At 42.4% G+C, this 19,159-nt stretch overlaps 1 protein-coding gene across 1 annotated transcript in view; it reads right to left on the minus strand.

Moving 5' to 3' along the window:
- MMUT (methylmalonyl-CoA mutase) overlaps nucleotides 1-19,146 on the minus strand; it is a 37,216-nt gene extending 18,070 nt beyond the window's left edge. Inside the window, exons 1-8 of the mRNA XM_054022931.1 lie at nucleotides 19,072-19,146; nucleotides 17,920-18,313; nucleotides 15,665-16,032; nucleotides 14,048-14,205; nucleotides 9,888-10,059; nucleotides 6,706-6,954; nucleotides 4,730-4,841; nucleotides 1,128-1,243 (exon numbers count right to left, since the gene is read on the minus strand). Coding sequence (XP_053878906.1) covers nucleotides 1,128-1,243; nucleotides 4,730-4,841; nucleotides 6,706-6,954; nucleotides 9,888-10,059; nucleotides 14,048-14,205; nucleotides 15,665-16,032; nucleotides 17,920-18,271 — 1,527 coding nt within the window. The 5' untranslated portion in view covers nucleotides 18,272-18,313; nucleotides 19,072-19,146. The remainder of the gene's footprint in view (nucleotides 1-1,127; nucleotides 1,244-4,729; nucleotides 4,842-6,705; nucleotides 6,955-9,887; nucleotides 10,060-14,047; nucleotides 14,206-15,664; nucleotides 16,033-17,919; nucleotides 18,314-19,071) is intronic.
- Nucleotides 19,147-19,159: the final 13 nt, after the last annotated feature.

Raw genomic sequence — 19,159 nt, forward strand, 5'->3', positions numbered from 1 at the left:
CAAACATAGCAGAAGTTATCTGCACTGTTCACACAAGTACGAGGCATCTTTACTCATTTTGGTTAAACAGAAATGTGTCCCTTTGCAAAATCAAACACTGACAAATAAGAGCACAACACTGTATGATTTCTAGAGCTGATATAGGGCAATTTGTTCAGCAGAGTGATGTAAGCTTCGTTATGATTGCATCATCCATGACTTCTAGGAATAACATGATGCAATTCATATCATGTATGATGCAATACCAGCTTCAGATTGCATCATTCATTGTTTTGCCTAAAAAGCAAGTACTGTCCAAACCCAGTCATAGATTTATTCATAGATCCAGTCAAAGATGTATTTTAGTCATTTCTGGTTTAAATTGAGATCCCTTCCCTTTATAACTCACTTATCCTCCGCCATTCCCAAGTCAAGGGTCGTATATACTGACCCAATAGCATATCTTGAAAACTAGAGCCAATCAACAATTTTAAGCATCATTTTCGTTCTCAGTGACCCAGAATTAGTAAAGGTTGACTACATTTATTTCAGAAGCATTTTGGCTGTAGAGCAGTGTAATGGATCTGGACAAACATAACCTGCCTGCACTATTTATAGGTTTTCCCACAATTCAGCCTCAATGCACTTCACTAGAGGCCTGCAAAACATCTACTCCTTGGTGCAGAGACTACTAATTATACCAAACTGAATTTTTTCTTTTGTCATCTTGACGAATATTCAGCAGAGATCATGATCAGACCAAACTCATTTTTCTGTGTCTGAGGGAGAATTTGAACCCAAGCATCCAATGGTAAAAGGCTCAAAAATCCATTACTGTACATTGTTTCCTTCTTGCTGGAAAGAGCCATGGTTTAATTTAAATGCAGTTTAATTTTTGTTTAATCTAACTACATGAGGAGAATAACGATAAGCAAAATGCAAAGAATCTAGATTTCAGGAATCCGCCTCAGAGGAGAAACTGAAGTGCTACAGACAGTGTCTGTCTCTAAATTGCTGAATTCCAGAACAGTTTTGGCGCTCTTAAAATGCATTTTTTTTTTTGGCAAATAGAAAACTCATGAAGAAAATTTCATGCAGAACTACTTAAAATACACAAGAATTTGCATTTTCAAAAAAGTACCACCTACCTTTTCAAGCTTCTCAATCTGCTTGGTTCGGACTGAACTGTTATCAATAGCCAAAACTTCAACAGTCTCTTCTTTTTCTAACTGGTATTTGTTTACTCCAACAATTACTTCAGAACCTGTTGATTTCCCACACCAAGATCAAGAATTTAGACTATATTCAAAACTGCGGCGCTTTTGGAAAGGTTACAGTATTTTATACAGCTAGGTAAGTGATTGATGTTTTAAATGCAATACTATGTTTTTTAGGCAGTCCTTCCATCCAAAGCATTTAAAACTTCTCTCTCAAGAAAGGATTTAAGTTTACACTTGTCAGATTTTATTATGAAGAGATGATCAAATCTAAGAATATTTGACTTTGTGGTTTTTATGCTGAAAAGTGACATGTAAAAATGGTATGTTCTTTCTCCTTAAATCTACGTGCAGTCAGAATCATATCTACTTACTTTACTAACTATTTTTAATGACAGAGGATCATATGCAAGACATGGGAGGTAACTGTTCCACTCTACTTAACACTGGTGAGGCCCTAGCTGGAGTACAGGGTCCAGTTTTGAGCACCACACTTTAAAAAAGGTGAGAACAAATTGGAGAGAGTCCAACAACAAAATGGAGAGCAAAAAATGAGGAGGAAAGTTTGAAAGAACTGGGCATGTTTAGTCTAAAAAAAAGAGAAGATTGAAGGGGAACCCGGTAACAGTCTTCAGAGGTAAAGGTTGTTGTAAAGAGAATGGTAATCAATTTTTCTCCAAGTCCATTGAGGTAGGACAAGAAGTAATCTTAGTTTGCAGCAAGATTTAGGATTTAGCTATTAGGAAAATCTTTCTAACTATAAAGGACACTTAAGCACTGAGCAGTTTAGCTGGGTTTGTGGAGATATTGGAGGTGTTTAAGAACAGATTAGATCAGGGGTGTGCAAACTACGGCCCGCGAGCAGTTTTAAGCCAGCCTGCGAGCTGCACCCCGCTCTGGTGCTCCAGCCGGGGCCGCACCAGGCAGCTCGGCCCCGCTCTGGCACTCCGGCCAGGGCACTGGGTCGGGGCTGCACCACACAGCTCGGCCCTGTTCTGGCGCTCTGCCCAGGGTGCTGGGTCAGGGCTGCATCACGCGGTTTGGCCCCACTCTGCCGCTCCTGCCAGGGCGCAGGGTTGGGACCTGCCCCGTTCTGGTGCTCCAGCAGGGGTGCAGGGTTGGGGACTGCACCACACTCTGCTCCGCCCCGCTCCTACATGCGCCAATGGGAGCTGTAGGGGCGGTGCCTGCAGATGGGGCAGCGAGCAGAGCTGCCTGGCCACGCCTCCGCATAGGAACCAGAAAAGGGACATGCCACTGCTTCCCTCCTGCACCCCAAACCTCTCATTCCCAGCCCCACCCCAGAGCCTGCACCACTAGCCGGAACCTGCACCCCTTCCCGCACTCATGCCCCAGCCCTGATCCCCCTCCCGCCCTCCGAACCCCTCGGTCCCAGCCCAGAGCACCCTCCTACACCCCAAACTCCTCATCCCCAGCCCCACCCCAGAGCCCTCACCCCAACCCCAATTTTTTAAGCATTCATGGCCCGCCATACAATTTCTATTCCCCGATGTGGATGTTTGCCCACCGCAGGGTTAGACAAACATTTGTCTGTTGGAGATGGTCTTAGTCTATTTAAACCTGCCTCAGTATGGGGAAATGCACTAGATGACCTCTTGAGGTCCCTTCCAGAACTACATTTCTATGATTCTATTAATTCAAATTAGTATTCGCAAGAAATGTGTGGCAATGCAAGGTCACAAGTTCACCACATCCTTCGCATGATGTTGCCAACTTCTATATCAGGGGTGGTCAAACTTACTGACCCTCTGAGCCGCATAGGACAGTCTTCAGAAGTTCGAGAGCTGAGGCACCCCCCTTCCCCCCGCTCCAGTCTGGTAGGTGGAATGGGGGAGGGGAGGGAGGAGGAGCTATGCGAGCCACACTTTAATGGTAAAAGAGCCACATGTGGCTTGCGAGCCATTTTGGCCACCCCTGTTCTATATACATCTTAAATTACTACTGAGTAGAAATTCTCAAATTGTAGCCCACAGTGCATGTGAACACTTTCTGGGGGTCCATAAGATCATAGAATCATAGAATATCAGGGTTGGAAGGGACCTCAGGAGGTCATCTAGTCCAATCCCCTGCTCAAAGCAGGACCAATCCCCAACTAAATCATCCCAGCCAGGGCTTTGTCCAGACTGACCTTAAAAATCTCTATGGAAGGATGCTAGATTTTGCCTGCAAAAGTTGTTCACTTATGAAGACTTTGATCAATTTTAGTACATAGACACACATGATTTTTCAAAATTGGAAAAAAGGATGGGGGGACTGGATGGCTAATTATGATGGGTGTGGAAACTTTCATCTCTAAATCAGAGTCCTAGTCCTTGACAATAATATGAATAACCTTTAACTCTCAGTCAGTTTCCTCAAAAACTACAATGTATGACCAAACATTCTATAAGAACATTAAATTAAACGTTCTATTTTTAGCTGACTAGAGTTTTATAACAGGTTGTGTTTCCAAAGTCTACTAACATTAACTGCCTCACATTAACTAAAGGAATATAACCACCATTTAAAAATAAATTCACCTTGGGAGGGAGAAAAAAAAAAAAAAAAAAAAAAGACACAGAACCCCTGTTTGTGGTCCTTACTACTCTGAAGTAACTCTAAAGAGCTCCTTTAAATGTATTTTCCAAATAAAAGAGATCATATAATAAAGCTCCTTTATTTGGTGGTTTCTGTACCTTTTCTTTTTTTTATATATTTGAAATGAGATTAAGGGCTTGTCTATACTTACGCGCTGGTTCGGCGGCAGGCAATCGAACTTCTGGGTTCGATTTATCGCGTCTTGTCTGGACGCGATAAATCGAACTCAGAAGTGCTCCCCGTCGACTCCGGTAATCCTGCTCGCTGCAAGGAGTACGCGGAGTCGACGGGGGAGCCTGCCTGCCGGGTCTGGACCGCGGTAAGTTCGAACTAAGGTACGTCGACTTCAGCTACGTTATTCACGTAGCTGAAGCTGCGTACCTTAGTTCGATTTGGGGGTTTAGTGTAGACCAAGCCTAAGAGGTTAGACATACACCAAAGGGCTGGATCTTCTCCAATCCAAGTCAATGGGAGCTTGGTCATTGTTATAAGAGAACAAAAGTTGCTTACGGCTCAGACAGAAATTTTGCCACACATTCATTAATGACATCTGCTGGTGGTTATATTTTTACATCAATAGCTATGCTTTGAAGATACACTATTACAGAACTCAGGTAAGTTCATTGCTAATCATTGTAGGATATTCCTTCACCATGTAGTCTAAAGTTTTGTCTAACCTAGTTTTAAATATGTCAAGTAATTTGGCTTGCTGTGGGAGACTATTTCACAGACTAATAGACCCTTCTCAGGAAGTTTTCACTGATATTTAACCCAAAAATTCTCATTTTATTAATTTAATTCCTTTATGCCAGTCTAAGAAGTGAAAATTAATTAAAACCCTGTTTAAAGCTCAGATCTCCAAATAAAAACATAACATTTTAAAACAGTGTACCTCCAAAGTTAAGTTCTCTCTCTCCCCCACTTCCTGCCCTTACCAGAATCAATCCTGGCTTGTCTTCGGGCAGCACATTCTTCAATCCGGAGTTTGGGAATTCCCTCAGCTACAGCTTTGGCCATTCCACCCATTTCTTCAATCTCATTAATAAGCTAAGAAAGATAACAAGAACAAATTAAGAGAATGGTTAGTAGCAAGGTTCATGAAACCCACTTTTTACAATCAGTATAATCTAAATCCTTATTAGTACAATTACCTAAAAGTCTCATGCTTTACATTAAAAACCTATTTTCTATCTACCTATATTTGTATAATTTAGCTTTCTTACTTTACACACAGAAAGAAAAAACAGTGTATTGATGCATGGTCTTTTACAAAGCCAATAAGAAACAGGTTTCCTGCTCCTTCACCTCCGCGCTTGCACAGTATACAATCTGAGTCCCACATCCTGCAACTAACTCCTCTTGGGCAGCCATCTGGACCCATGCAGAGTCACACTGACTTTAATGGGGCTCTGTACAGAGTCCCATGATCCACTCATGTGGAGACAGTTGCAGAATTAAGGCCTAAAGCCTCAAACTTGCAAATGGTTATAAATGTAACTTTATTCAGGTAAGTAGTCCCAAGGACATCAGTAGAACTACTTATGCAAGTAAAGCAACTCATGTCCATGCTAGGATGATGGTTATCTGTATCACGTTATCTTCAAGTCCTGCTCTGCTATTGCTGCTGGCTGTGCCCTGCGGCTCCTCTCCCCACAGCCACTCCGTAAACCTCCCACCTGTTACACACAGGGTGTTTAAGATGCTCTTCCACAACACACACCCCTGAGGTCTTTTGGCAGGAAGTGTGTGCGGAGGGGAAGAGATGCTGTAACCACAAACAGTTCTAATCCTTACAGTCTCAGGTAGATTGCTGTAATCTATAGACTGCAGCATCTTAGTTGAGATTGTAGAAGCTTAGGTGTGCACATGGGTGGACCATCTCACCTCCACTTCCAATTGAGTTTGCCTGGGAGATGTAAGCACTCAACCAGGATCCTATTAGAGGGCACCAAGAATCAGAAGTCTCCAGACTTAACAGGTCTGGTTCATTTGTCCAGTGTGGAAATATTTTCCTTTAGAATGTGTTTAATTCCAAATATGTACTGTATTCTCCTAGGCCTTAACCTAGCAAAATCCTGTATTAGCAGGCATGTGATAAGCAAGACACGAGAAGTAATTCTTCTGCTCTACTCCATGCTGATTAGGCCTCAACTGGAGTATTCTGTCCAGTTCTGGGCACCACATTCCAGGAAAGATGTGGACAAATTAGAGAAAGTCCAGAGAAGACTGACAAAAATGATTAAAGGTCTAGAAAACATGACCCATGAGGGAAGATTGAAAAAATTGGGTTTGTTTAGTCTGGAAAAGAGAAGTCTAAGAGGGGACGAGATAGCAGTTTTCAAGTACATAAAAGATTGTTACAAGGAGGAGGGAGAAGAATTGTTCTACTTAACCTCTGAGGATAGGACAAGAAGCAATGGGCTTAAATTGCAGCAAGGGAGGTTTAGGTTGGACATCAGGAAAAACTTCCCGTCAGGGTGGTTAATCACTGGAATAAATTGCCTAGGCAGGTTGTGGAATCACCATCATTGGAGATTTTTAAGAGCAGGTTAGACAAACACCTGTCAGGAATGACCTAGATAATACGTAGTCCCACCATGAGTGCAGGGGATTGGACTACATGATCTTTCGAAGTCCCTTACAGTCATATGATTCTATGAAACCACTTAAATACATCTGTAACTTTAGACAGTGAGTAGTCCTATTGACTTCAATGGGACTACTCATGTTTAAAGCTATACTCATGTGTAACGTGCTTTGCTGGATTTGGACTTTAATGGTAGGGAACTTAAAAATAAATGCAATACACATCCCTTTGAAGAATCTACTCTCATACCAAATAGCTACTTAAAAGGCATTTCTTAAAACAATCAGTGCCCCTGTAATTAAAAAACCCCACAGCACAACTGACCTTTAAAGCGGCCTCACAGACATCGTCGGTAAGGGATTCCATCAAGTAGGAACCCCCCCATGGATCTGCCACTTTAGGAATGCCAGACTCCTCCTGTATAATAATCTGGGTATTCCGAGCAATGCGAGCACTTTTCACTGTAGGCAAACCCAAGGCTTCATCAAATGAATTTGTATGCAAAGACTGAGTACCTCCAAACACTGCTGCCATTGCTTCTACTGCAGTACGGATAACATTGTTGTAGGGATCCTAAAAAGCAAAAGGAAATCTCTGAAGCATGAAGTGGCTGCCATGTAACTGAGATGGTTATTTCATCCTCAAACAAATGCACTGAAAAAAGTGTTAGGTTTTTGGTATAATTGGATCATAAAAATTTATATTATACAAAAACCAGCCAAGTTAGAAAAAGAAAAGAGCAGTAATATGAATGCAACCAAGTTGATGCATATAAGGAACCTTTTACTGAAAGAAGAAGATGAGGAGCCACAAACAAACATAGCCAAATTATAAAGGTATCAGCCATTTAACTGACCAAGTAAATAAAAAAATCCTTCTAATCCCTCGTGGCATCTCATTATGTCTGATCATTTGTATGACAAACCTGTTTCTGATTTCACATTTCTAGGTGGATTCACTGTTTGCACTTATATAGCAGCTTTTATCAGAGGGCCTAAAAAAAGCCACTGCTTTAAGTCAAAAACAACAAGGAGTCTGGTGGCACCTTAAAGACTAACAGATTTATTTGGGCATAAGCTTTTGTGGGTAAAAACCTCACTTCTTCAAGTGAGGTTTTTACCCACGAAAGCTTATGCCCAAATAAATCTGTTAGTCTTTAAGGTGCCATCGGACTCCTTGTTGTTTTTGTAGATACAGACTAATACGGCTACCCCCTGATGCTTTAAGTCAGTTAATAAAGCCTCTCTATTATACTTATTTTACAGAAAAATAAATGATTTGTCCAAGGTCATACACCAAGAGTTGGAAAAAGAATCTAAGGAATTCCAACCCCCGCCACCCCAGTTCTTTGCTCTACACACTACCCCTTATTGTTTTCTTTGACTGCTCTTGAACATGTTGAAAGTTTTTAATCTAAATATCACTTTTTCAGTTTGTTTAGAGCAATAATTTAGATGGAGAATACATTTATGCATATCACAAAAAAGGCTAGGTTACTTTTTCATTTGGAAAAGTGACAGCAACAGGATTTTGAAAAGACTGTGTTGAATTAGTTGCCATAGAATGCTCATATTAGTACAATGAATGCAAATAAAAATTAACATTATATAAATACTATAGAATTAATAAAAATAACATTTTTCAGTTCATAGTTTATCAAGCTCCACATATAGAACTCATTTAAAAATCAGGCACAGATAATACACATACTGAGGTTCTACTTCTCCACAGATAATACACATACTGAGGTTATCTGAGGGTCTGGTAGAGTGATTAGATTTAGACAAAACTACAAAAAATGAATTCCAATTTTGTACAGAAGGATTTTCCTCTCTCTAGCATATGAGACTGAAAAGACTAAACAAACAATTAAGGGAAGATGCCAAGATGGAAAGCAAACAAGAAAGCCCAGAAAAAAAAAAATTACACGTTAGGGGTGAAATTAGGATTAATTTATTTGCTCATTAGGGCACTTCTTTCACACATTATCTGTCCCAGGAGGAAGTCTGTACATTTCTCTTACATAACAAATGTGAAACATACATGGCCATATTCAGGGCAGCTGAACTTCTCTTCAGGCTCATTCATACAAGAAAGTTTAAGTAGTTAAAAAAAATTTATATAGTTAAACCAGTGCAAAAAGTGTATGAATTACTTATTTTGGTTTAGCTCAAGGCAACTGGGAACAGGTTTAACTATATAGGTTTAAAAACCAATCTAGTATATACTGGTGCAAGTTTTGTTAAGACAAAGCCCTTATATTCTGCCCATTCACAAACGTGGACATTACTGGGCAGAACAGGCTGTGGGAAGAGTTTGTAAATCTGCATTCTAGTAACACTTGGCCAATGTTCAAACAATAACTTCTATTCTATCTAACCAGTAGGGTACATCAGTCACCATCGTATGCAGTTATCGCTAGTTTAACCTGTAACTGGAGTTGATTTAAGTTCTGAATTTATTTGAGGTGTCTCCACCATACTAGCTGAATCAGCATATTTTGTTGAGACTGACCCTTAAATTTCTGATATGCAAAGTATGGATATGATTATGTCAGATGCAAAACATTTCCAGATGAAAGAAATCCAGATTTTTAAATGAGAAATGTTTTATTCTGATCTCTTAACGTAGTCACAAAGGCATCCTGGGCAGCATGTAAATGAGGAAATCATATAGCCACAAAGCTATTAGATCTGCTAATCTGCTTGTCTCAATAAAGCATCAGACAGGTAGGCATACAGTAAAAGCTGTGTTATCCAGACCTGTACCAACCGGAAAGCTCTATAAACCAGCATTTCTAATCTTCATAGAAAGTTCAGTTTATAGTCCGGTTGGTGTGGGGCTGGCAGGCCCCCTATCTGGCGCCGTGTGGCTCCCTGGAAGCAGCACATCTCTGCTGCTCCTAGGTGGAGGAATGACCACGAGGGGTTCAGAGTGCGGGAGTGGGTGCGGGGATGGGGCGTGGACTCTGGGAGGGAGCTTGGGTGTGGGAGGGGGTTAGGGTACGGGAGAGGGTGCGGGATGCCGGACCTGGGGGGGCACTCACCTCAGGTAGCTCCCCCAAGTGGCGGCCTGTCCCTGCTGTTCCTAGGCAGAGGCATGGCTAGACAGCTCTGTGCCCTGCCCCTGCCCTGCCCCAAGCGCTGGCTCCGCAACTCCCACTGGCCGAGAACTGCAGCCAATGGGAACTGTGAGGGCGGCAACTGTGGGTGGAGGCAGCAGGCACAGCTGCCTGCAGTGCTTCTGACTAGGAACAGCAGGGACATGTCACCGTTTCTGGGGAGCCGCCTGAGGTGAGCACCCTCTGGATCCAGCACCCCACACCTCCTCCCACACCCAAACTCCCTCCCTCTTAGTTAACTGACATTTTTCACTTACTGGCACCCCCTATTTCCCCAACATGCTGAATAAAAAAGCTTTTACTATATTAGTATGCATGAATCAGTAGAACAGATTTACTCCTAAGATCACATTTGTAGAAAATAATTTAAAATTCAAAATCCAACCTGCTCAGTAAGGGACCATCCTGAGGTCTGACAATGAGCTCTTAGAAGAAGAGATTTGGGGTCCTTGGGCTGAAACATTTTCTCTATTAATTGAGCCCAAAGCCGTCGCCCAGCTCTTAGCTTAGCTATTTCCATGTAGAAGTTCATACCAATTCCCCAGAAGAAAGACAGTCTGCAATAAGAGCACATGTCCAGGACTTTAATTGTACAGGATAATGAGCAATATAGTTCCCAGAATTCTCCATTATATCAAGGAAGAACAGCAATCTCTAGGACCACCATCTGGTCCTAGAGACTTATTACTGTTTAATTTATCAATTTGTTCCAAAATCTCTTCTATTGACACCTCCATTTGGGACAGTTGCTCAGATTTATCACTTAAAAAGAATGGATCAGGTGTGGGAATCACCCTCGCATCCTCTGCAGTGAAGACCGATGAAAAATATTCTGTTAGCTCTTTCATAATGGCCTTGTCTTCCTTAAGCACTCCTTTAGCACCCCAATCGTCCAGTAGCCCCACTAATTATTTGGCAAGCTTGCAAAGCTTCTGATGTACACCTCTACTCCAATATAACGCGACCCGGTATAACACGAATTCTGATATAACACGGTAAAGCAATGCTCTGGGGGGGGAAGGTGGCTGCACACGCCGGCGGATCAAAGCAAGTTCGATATAACGTGATTTCACCTATAACGCGGTAAGATTTTTTGGCTCCCGAGGACAGCGTTATGTCGAGGTAGAGGTGTATTTAAAAACTGTTTTGCTATTAGTTTTTGAGACTTTTGACAGTTGCTCTTCAAATTCTTTTTTGGTCTACCTGATTATACTTTTACATTTGGCTTGGCAGAGTTTATGCTTCTTTCTAATTTCCTCAATAGGATCTGACTTCCAATTTTTAAAGGATGTCTTTATCTCTAACCACCTCTTTTACTCTATTTAGCCATCGTGGCATTTTTTTTGGAGTCTGTTTTTTTATTTGGGGCATACATTTAATTTGAGCCTCTATTATGGTGTTTTAAAACAATTTACATGCAGTTTGCAGGCATTTCACTCTTGGGACTGTTCCTTTTAATTCCACTTAACAAGCTTCCTCATTTGTGTGTAGTTCCCCTTTTTGAAGTTATTGTGGTGGTTTCTTTGGTATTTCCCTCCCCACGAGGTTGTTAAATTTAATTACATTATGTTTGCTATTACCAAGCAATTCAGTTATATTCGCCTTTTGGACCAGATCATATGCACCACTTATGACTAAATCAAGAATTGCCTCTCCCCTTGTAGGTTCCAAGAGTAGCTGCTCCAAGAAGCAGTCATTTATGGTGTCCAGAAATTTTCTCTCTGCATCCTGTCCGGAGGGGACAAGTTCCCAGTCAATATGATGATAGTTGAAATTCCCCACTATTACTGAGTTTTCTGTTTTTGTAGCCTAATCTCCTTGAGCATTTCACAGTCACTATCACCATCCTAATCAATTGGTCGGTAATATACTCCTACTGCTATATTATTATTCAAGCATGGAATTTCTTTCCACCGAGATTCTAAGGTATAGTTTGTTTCATTTAAGATTTTTGCTATATTTGACTCTCCTCTCTCTCCCATATAGTGCCACTCCCCCAACAGCACAACCTACTATGTCACTCCTACATATTTTGTACCCCAGCATTACCGTGTCCCATTGATGATCATCGTTTCACCAAGTTTCTAGTAGACCTATCAATATCATCATCAATAATTCTTCCAGCAGACTCCATGGTACACAGACTGAATTACCCCATAGTAAACTGGATGAAATGGGGCCTGGCTGACTCACGGATTGGTAATGGGATACAAAGCTTTTTAATTATACAATATGTTGAAGAATCTAATCCACCTCCATCTATAGAGCAGAAGTTGTTTCCAATGGATAGCCTATGTAAAATTAAATGGTGGACTCAGTGCAGGTGCCTACTAGACAAATCTCCATGCCATAAATTACCCTTACAGTCTGGTGGCTAAGGCAGGGGACTAGGAATTCACTCTGCAGGGTTCAATTCATTTCTCTATCACTTACTCATGTCACCTTCAGAAAATCACAACTGCTCTCTGCCTCAGTTTCCCCATGTGTAACAAGATAAACAGTAATCACCTACTTCACAATGTAGCACATAAGACTTAATGCTTGTAAGGATTTTAAGAGAAAAGAAATTAAAAGTCTTTAAATACAATGCATTGTCATGAAAGTTTCACAAGTGTCAAGGATGCAACTGGCACAAAGACAGTTACCCTTTTGATCCTAAAAGTGCTCTCTTTGAATCAGGTTTGAGGCACTCTGACAGGGCAATGAAGGGAAGTTTACATAGTTGCCGTGTCTGTCAGTGGATGAAGGTCTTAATTTTCACGAGACACCAATATGGCAACTTTCACACAAAAAGAAAACCTGTCTAAATATATAAATGTGAGGACTGGAGAAGTACTTCACACAAAAGATACAACATTTCAGCTCACTGTAAGACCTGATCTTTGAGTTCATTCAGCATGCAGGGTCTCCTATCCAAAGGTTTAAGAGTCTATTCCCCAATTTAGTGAGAATTTAACTCCCATTAGAATTAATGGAAGTTACAAGCACACATTGAATATACTACTTCTGGGCCTTTTGATTAACCTAAAGTGTTACATTAATTTAATATTGGATACCTGTCAGGGCATAGACTGGTTGGTCTATGGTGCCATCTCTATTTGTAACTTTTCATAATTTGCAGTTATGATCAGGACTTGTGATTCTGATGTCAGTCTGACAGCATCTAGGAGTGCCCCAAGGGTCGGTCCAGGGGCCAGTTTTGTTCAATATCTTCATTAATGATCTGGAGGATGGCGTGGACTGCATTCTCAACAAGTTTGCAGATGACACTAAACTGGGAGGAGTGGTAGATACGCAGGAGGGTAGGGATCGGATACAGAGGGACCTAGACAAATTAGAGGATTGGGCCAAAAGAAACCTGATGAGGTTCAACAAGGACAAGTGCAGAATCCTGCACTTAGGACGGAAGAATCCCATTCACTGTTACAGACTAGGGACCGAGTGGCTAGGCAGCAGTTCTGCAGAAAAGGACCTAGGGGTTACAGTGGATGAGAAGCTGGATATCAATCAACAGTGTGCCCTTGTTGCCAAGAAGGCTAACGGCATTTTGGGCTGTATAAGTAGGGGCATTGCCAGCAGATCGAGGGACATGATCATTCCCCTCTATTCGACATTGGTGAGGCCTCATCTGGAGTACTGTGTCCAGTTTTGGGCCCCACACTACAAGAAGGATGTGGAAAAATTGGAAAGAGTGCAGCGGAGGGCAACAAAAATGATTAGGGGGCTAGAGCATATGACTTATGAGGAGAGGCTGAGGGAACTGGGATTGTTTAGTATGCAGAAAAGAAGAATGAGGGGGGATGTGATAGCTGCTTTCAACTACCTGAAAGGGGGCTCCAAAGGGTATGGATCTAGAATGTTCTCAGTGGTACCAGATGACAGAACAAGGAGTAATGGTCTCAAGTGGCAGTGGGGGAGGTTTAGGTTGGATATTAGGAAAAACTTTTTCACTAGGAGGGTGGTGAAGCACTGGAATGGGTTACCTAGGGAGGTGGTGGAATCTTCTTCCTTAGAGGTTTTTAAGACCTGGTTCGACAAAGCCCTGGCTGGGATGATTTAGTTGGGAATTGGTCCTGCTTTGAGCAGGGGGTTGGACTAGATGACCTCCTGAGGTCCCTTCCAACCCTGATATTCTATGATTCGAACAAAATCCTTGGATCCAATACAAATTATTACTACTAAAGAAAACTGATAACTGAAGGCATGCCTAGGTATGTGAATTCTCTTGTGATATTAATAGAATTTTTAAGAACATTTTAAACAGTGTTTTGTTGATTGAATATAAGGAGGCATAAATAAAACTACAATATGAAAAGACACCAGAGGGCTGCCATACCTGTTGATTAAACCTAAGTGTCTGTCGTACTAGATCTCACTCCTTGCCACTGCAATCTTATGCTAGTTAAAAAGTCAGCTTGTAATATGGATATTACCTTCGGTACTAGCACAGTTTTAAATGTCAGAGTCCAAACGTGAAATTAAAACCTAGAGTTTCTATTCATTTTCCAAAAATCAGGTAAGAACTTGTGAGCTTGTTTTACTTACCTTGGTGCGAATTCATCAATGGTAAGGCCAGCTTGGATTCCAGTTCTGCAGTACTCCAATCCATCAGCTATAGTATAAGCTAATTCCAATATGGCATCAGCTCCTGCCTCCTGCATATGGTACCCACTGATTGAAATGGAATTAAATTTTGGCATGTGCTGTGTAAACAAAAAAGCAATAATGCAGCAAGAGCAGAATCATGTAATTGTGCTATTAGGGCTAGATTCGCAAAGAATCTTAGGCACAATGATGCTGAGTGCTCTAACCACCATACTACAGTCATTCCCATCCCTGCTCTCTCTTCGGCCCTACCATTCTTTCATTATTGATCCACAGTGGAACAGCTTCAACATTTGGCTAGGCACTCACCAGAAAGGCAGCAAATCCTGTTCAAATTCCTTTTCCCACTCAGGTGGAAGGGGGACTTGAACCAGGGGTCTGCCACATCCCAGGTGAGTAACCTAATGACTGAGCTAAAAATTATGAGGGAGGTCCTACTCCCCTTCACCCTGTCGCCATTTTATGTAAGCTTGTCTGTAGGGGCCTGATCTGGTAAGGGAGTTCTGAGCACACTTAGTGGATCAGGCCCCTAAGGCAAAATAGGTTGAGGAATGCCTTTGTTCTCCTACTTCATGATCGCTCTGGGGATTACAAGTCCAGCTGACCGCATGGAACAGCATCGGCAGAAACAGAAACAGGCACCTAGGGAACATTTACTGCAAAACTAAGGTTCTTCACAAGTTTAAGTGCCTACAGGGCTCAGGAACAGCTGAGCAGGGCCTTTGTGAATCCAGGGACTGATTCTGGGATTTAGGTAGCTGTAGTGGCAGGTTGGTGCCTAAGTCCTTTTATAAATCTAGCCCATAATGCTTAAAGACAACCCTATTCATTGTAAATTACGTTTCAAAAGTAAACTTGTTTCTGGCCATATCTTCTACTTAGACATTTATACGCTACTCATCACCTTCATATTCTGCTGCTTTTCCTCCTTAATGTAGCCAGTTTGTTTCTACTTTTCTGCCCCAACAGCTAATTAGTTGTTTGAGCTTTAATGATCTCTCACCACGATTACTAAAACCTCATCCTCTGGTCTCCTTGATGGTCACACTGCCCCCCTTAAATCTATTAAAAATGATACAGCCAAAACAGTCTTCCTCAGCCATCATTAAAACCACTCTCCTTCAATCCCTCCACTGGCTCCCCCTTGTCCTGCATTTCAAAAATCAAACTTCTCCTTGTATTCAAGACTCTGCACCACTCTGGCCCAGCCTTCCCTTGTCTCCTACCTTTGTCTTCTTCCATACTGACCTCTACGCACAAAACAGCCTCCCAATTCCTATTTGTCAAGCTGTCTCCTGTGCACCATGCACATCCTTCCTAAATCCCACTTGTTCCTTGCTGTCTACAGATAGTGATTAATATCTAATTTTCCCCAAATGATCAATATGTATATACCCCATTGATATATGATTTTATTATTGTAATCCTTGTACTTCCCATCCTGCATTGTTTGTTACTAGCTGCCATGGTATCTTTCTCTTTGTTCTGTAAAGTGTCTTGTGCACATCTGAGCACTGCATAAATAATATAATAGAAGTGAATTAAAATAAAGAATACCTTTGATGTATACTGGAAGATGTCAGCAATGATCCTCATCGATGGTTCTGGAGGGAAAATGTATGTATTTCGGACCATGAACTCTTTGAGTATATCATTCTGGATTGTCCCAGTAAGCTTGGCTTGAGGCACCCCTTGTTCTTCCCCAGTTACGATGAATGTGGCCAAGATAGGAATTACTGCACCATTCATTGTCATGGAAACTGACATTTTTTCTAAAGGAATTCCATCAAAAAGGATCTTGGTGTCTTCCACCGTATCAATGGCAACTCCAGCCATTCCAACATCACCACGGACTCGTGGATTGTCTGAATCATAGCCACGGTGGGTTGCCAGATCAAAGGCAACTGACAATCCTTGCTGGCCAGCTAGGTTCATGAAAACAAACAGTAAAACAGGTTATTTTACGTAGTCAGGGTCTCAACTGATCCAATTTGTGGTGTCACAGGCTATCTTCAAACTTCTCTGGAGGTCTATTAGTTTCTGTGGAATTTAAACTTTAATTCAAAAGTTTCTAACTCTTACTGTAGTAAAGATAATTTTGTTTTCAATGCAGCTCTGAGTCTGTGGTCAGAGAATGAAAAAATAGCTTTTAGGGTCAAATGCTGGCACCAAGTAGGGAATTAAAGGCCTGGAGCTGCCATGGTTCCACTGGGGAGCAGAAACAAGCTCTGTAGTGGTGCACCGTGTCATATGTGTTATGTAGGAGGTCAGACTAGATGATCGCAGTGGTCTCTTCCGACCGTAGAATTTATGAATGGGGAATTTAATGGTGTTACACAGGCAGTATCATGGAGCAGCCAGTATATAAACTGCCATTTGGATCCAGAAGCTTACATTCTCCACATACCAGCTGCTACTAAAACCCATGAACTGTACTAGGGGCAGTGAAGTGGGCATATAACTGCTCCATGTCAAAGCACTACGTTTGGAGGAGGATTCCTTTTCCTCCTGTATTTGCACTTTGTGTAGGAGATTCAACATTAAGTTCTCAGAGAGATATGAACTGCCCCCAATTCATCTCACGGGAATGTCATCTCTGAAACATAATGATAGAAATTTGATGTAAACTTCTTTCACTGCTGATCATGTTTGCAGAAACATCCAATAATTTGGGGATTGTTGCTAGTTTGAGAGTATCATCACTCCACCACCATGCAGTGCAATTATACAGAGCTTTTCACTGAGTGTTTCCAAATAATTTAGCAAGATTAAACATTCTGGTTAGGTGGTTAAGCATTAATATACCCACTTAGTGAAGAAAACATGTGACATGACAAGGTCACACAGCAAGCCAATGGCAGAACCAGGAATACCAAAAACCCTGACTGCAAATTCATTTGCCAACGACTAGGTCAGACTCCCACTTAAATACTTGTATAAAAATATATTTGTAGCATTCTTGCTCTGTGATAAAACTATGGTTTGAGGACATTTATACAAAAAAGCCTTTCTGAAGAACAATTTGTGAAACATAAATACTCTGTATTTGGAACTTTTTAGTTAATGGGACTTTCACTATTGTTTTGACTGGTAAAATTATACTGCCCATCCCCTCAAAAAAATTTTGGGTTGTATTACTGGCAAAAAACCAGATGGAGTGGAATGAGCCCAGGTAGCTCATTTCAGCAGTGGCTGAATTACTTCTGACATACAGCCTGTTATAACAGTATATTATTTCATTGTATAGAAAAGATTTGTTAGGAAATTTAACACTTTGAAGAAATATTGGAAAACCTGCTCTCAAAAACCTGAAAATGTCATCTCTGGGAAATTGGCTTGCCTACTATGCTCCGAACTAAGCCATCAGGTATTCCTAACATGTAAATTAGGGATGTAAAAGGTTAACCGGCATTAGTCTTACCGGTTAACCCGTCTAAACCGTTAGCCCCCGGGCCGGCTGGCTGGATCGGCCCCAGCCCCACTGGCTGGATCCGTTAACCATTTAAATGAAATATTAATAGTTTAAACAGTTAACTTTTAAAACGGTATTTACATCCCTAATGTAATTATATTTAAAATGCACTGTACAATATTTAAATCTAGAGTGCCAGGATGAACGAGTATTAAAAGTTTAACTAAAACTGACAAAAAAACTAGCAGGTTTTCTACAGCAAATTTGTCCCCTATAGGGCTATGACACAAGACTAAATTGTTCCATGATATCTGCACTATCCTTGCTAGGCTGAACCTGGAATGCATCCAGGTTGCTGCCTTTATGCAGGCAGAGATAGAAAGGTAAATGTTAGCTTTACCCTTGATGTTGTCCTTGTAGAACTTGTTGCTCTCCTCCACTGTACTGAAACCGGCATATTGGCGGATAGTCCATGGCCTATAAGTATACATAGTGGGATAGGGTCCCCGAGTGAAAGGTTTCACTCCTGGCAGCTCCTCAGGAACACCTTCTGTGTCCCTTCTGGAGTACAAAGGCTTGATGGCAATTCCTTCTGGGGTGTGCCATATCAATTCCTCTGGATTCTTGCCCTTCAGCTGCTTTTTAGCCATAGCAGCCCACTCTGGATGCAGAGGTTGCCAGTGCAGGGAGCAGCACATGATCTTGGAGTGGTGTGGCCAGAGGCGCAGAAGCCCACCCTTGGCCCTCAACATGTCTTCCTGTGTGGGTCACCGACGTGAGACGAGCTGAGAAAACTGGAAGTATATAAATAAATACTTTGCACTGCCATATTGTCTTTCCTGGGAAGAGCTCGGATGGAGAAACTGAGTCACGCAGCAGTTCAGTGGCTTGCCTAAATTCCAACTGCAAGTCACGGCCAGCAGTAAAGGATGGAACCCACTCCCCTGCTTTAACCGTTTGCAAAGAAACACTCAACCTCAGCACAACTATAAAACAGGGTGACCAGATGTCCCGATTTTGGGGTCTTTTTCTTATATAGGCTCCTATTCCCCCTCACCCCCGTCCCGATTTTTCACATTTGCCGTCTGGCCACTTTAACTATAAAGGGAGTAAAATGAACGCGGTATAGGAACCCGAAGAGAACTTAACTGGCCTGTGAAAACAAACGCAATCCAGGCGTCCTATTCCTCCACCACCCATCTACCCACACTGCACCCCTCGGCGTTACCCATCTCAAGCCCGAACTGCCCCGCGCCCCCCAGCACGGAAACCACCGAGAGGCGAGTCAATCCCGCCAAGCGCCGAGCGGGGCCCTTCGGAAGGAAAATCAAAGGCGCAGCTACAGCTCGGGGAGCGGCCGGGGGGGGGGGGGGGGGTATCATACACCGGCAGCACAGCGGGGGGGGGGGAATCAGGCCCGACGGCGCCGTGGTAGAAAGGGCCGGGGTGCGTTGGCGGGCAGGGGCGTTGTTTCACACCGGCCGGGGCCCCCTGAGGCGCGGGGCGGAAGGGAAGCGGGATGGGGGAGGGGATTGAGCGGACAGGCCCTTACCCGCCCCCGTCCTGCTGCTGCTGCGGGTCGGTCCCAGACAAACCCAAACAAAGCCGAGTACGCAGGCGCGCGCGCGCCTGTGCACCGG

The sequence above is a fragment of the Malaclemys terrapin genome, chromosome 3 (assembly GCF_027887155.1).
Source record: "Malaclemys terrapin pileata isolate rMalTer1 chromosome 3, rMalTer1.hap1, whole genome shotgun sequence".
NCBI classification, from domain to species: domain Eukaryota; kingdom Metazoa; phylum Chordata; order Testudines; family Emydidae; genus Malaclemys; species Malaclemys terrapin.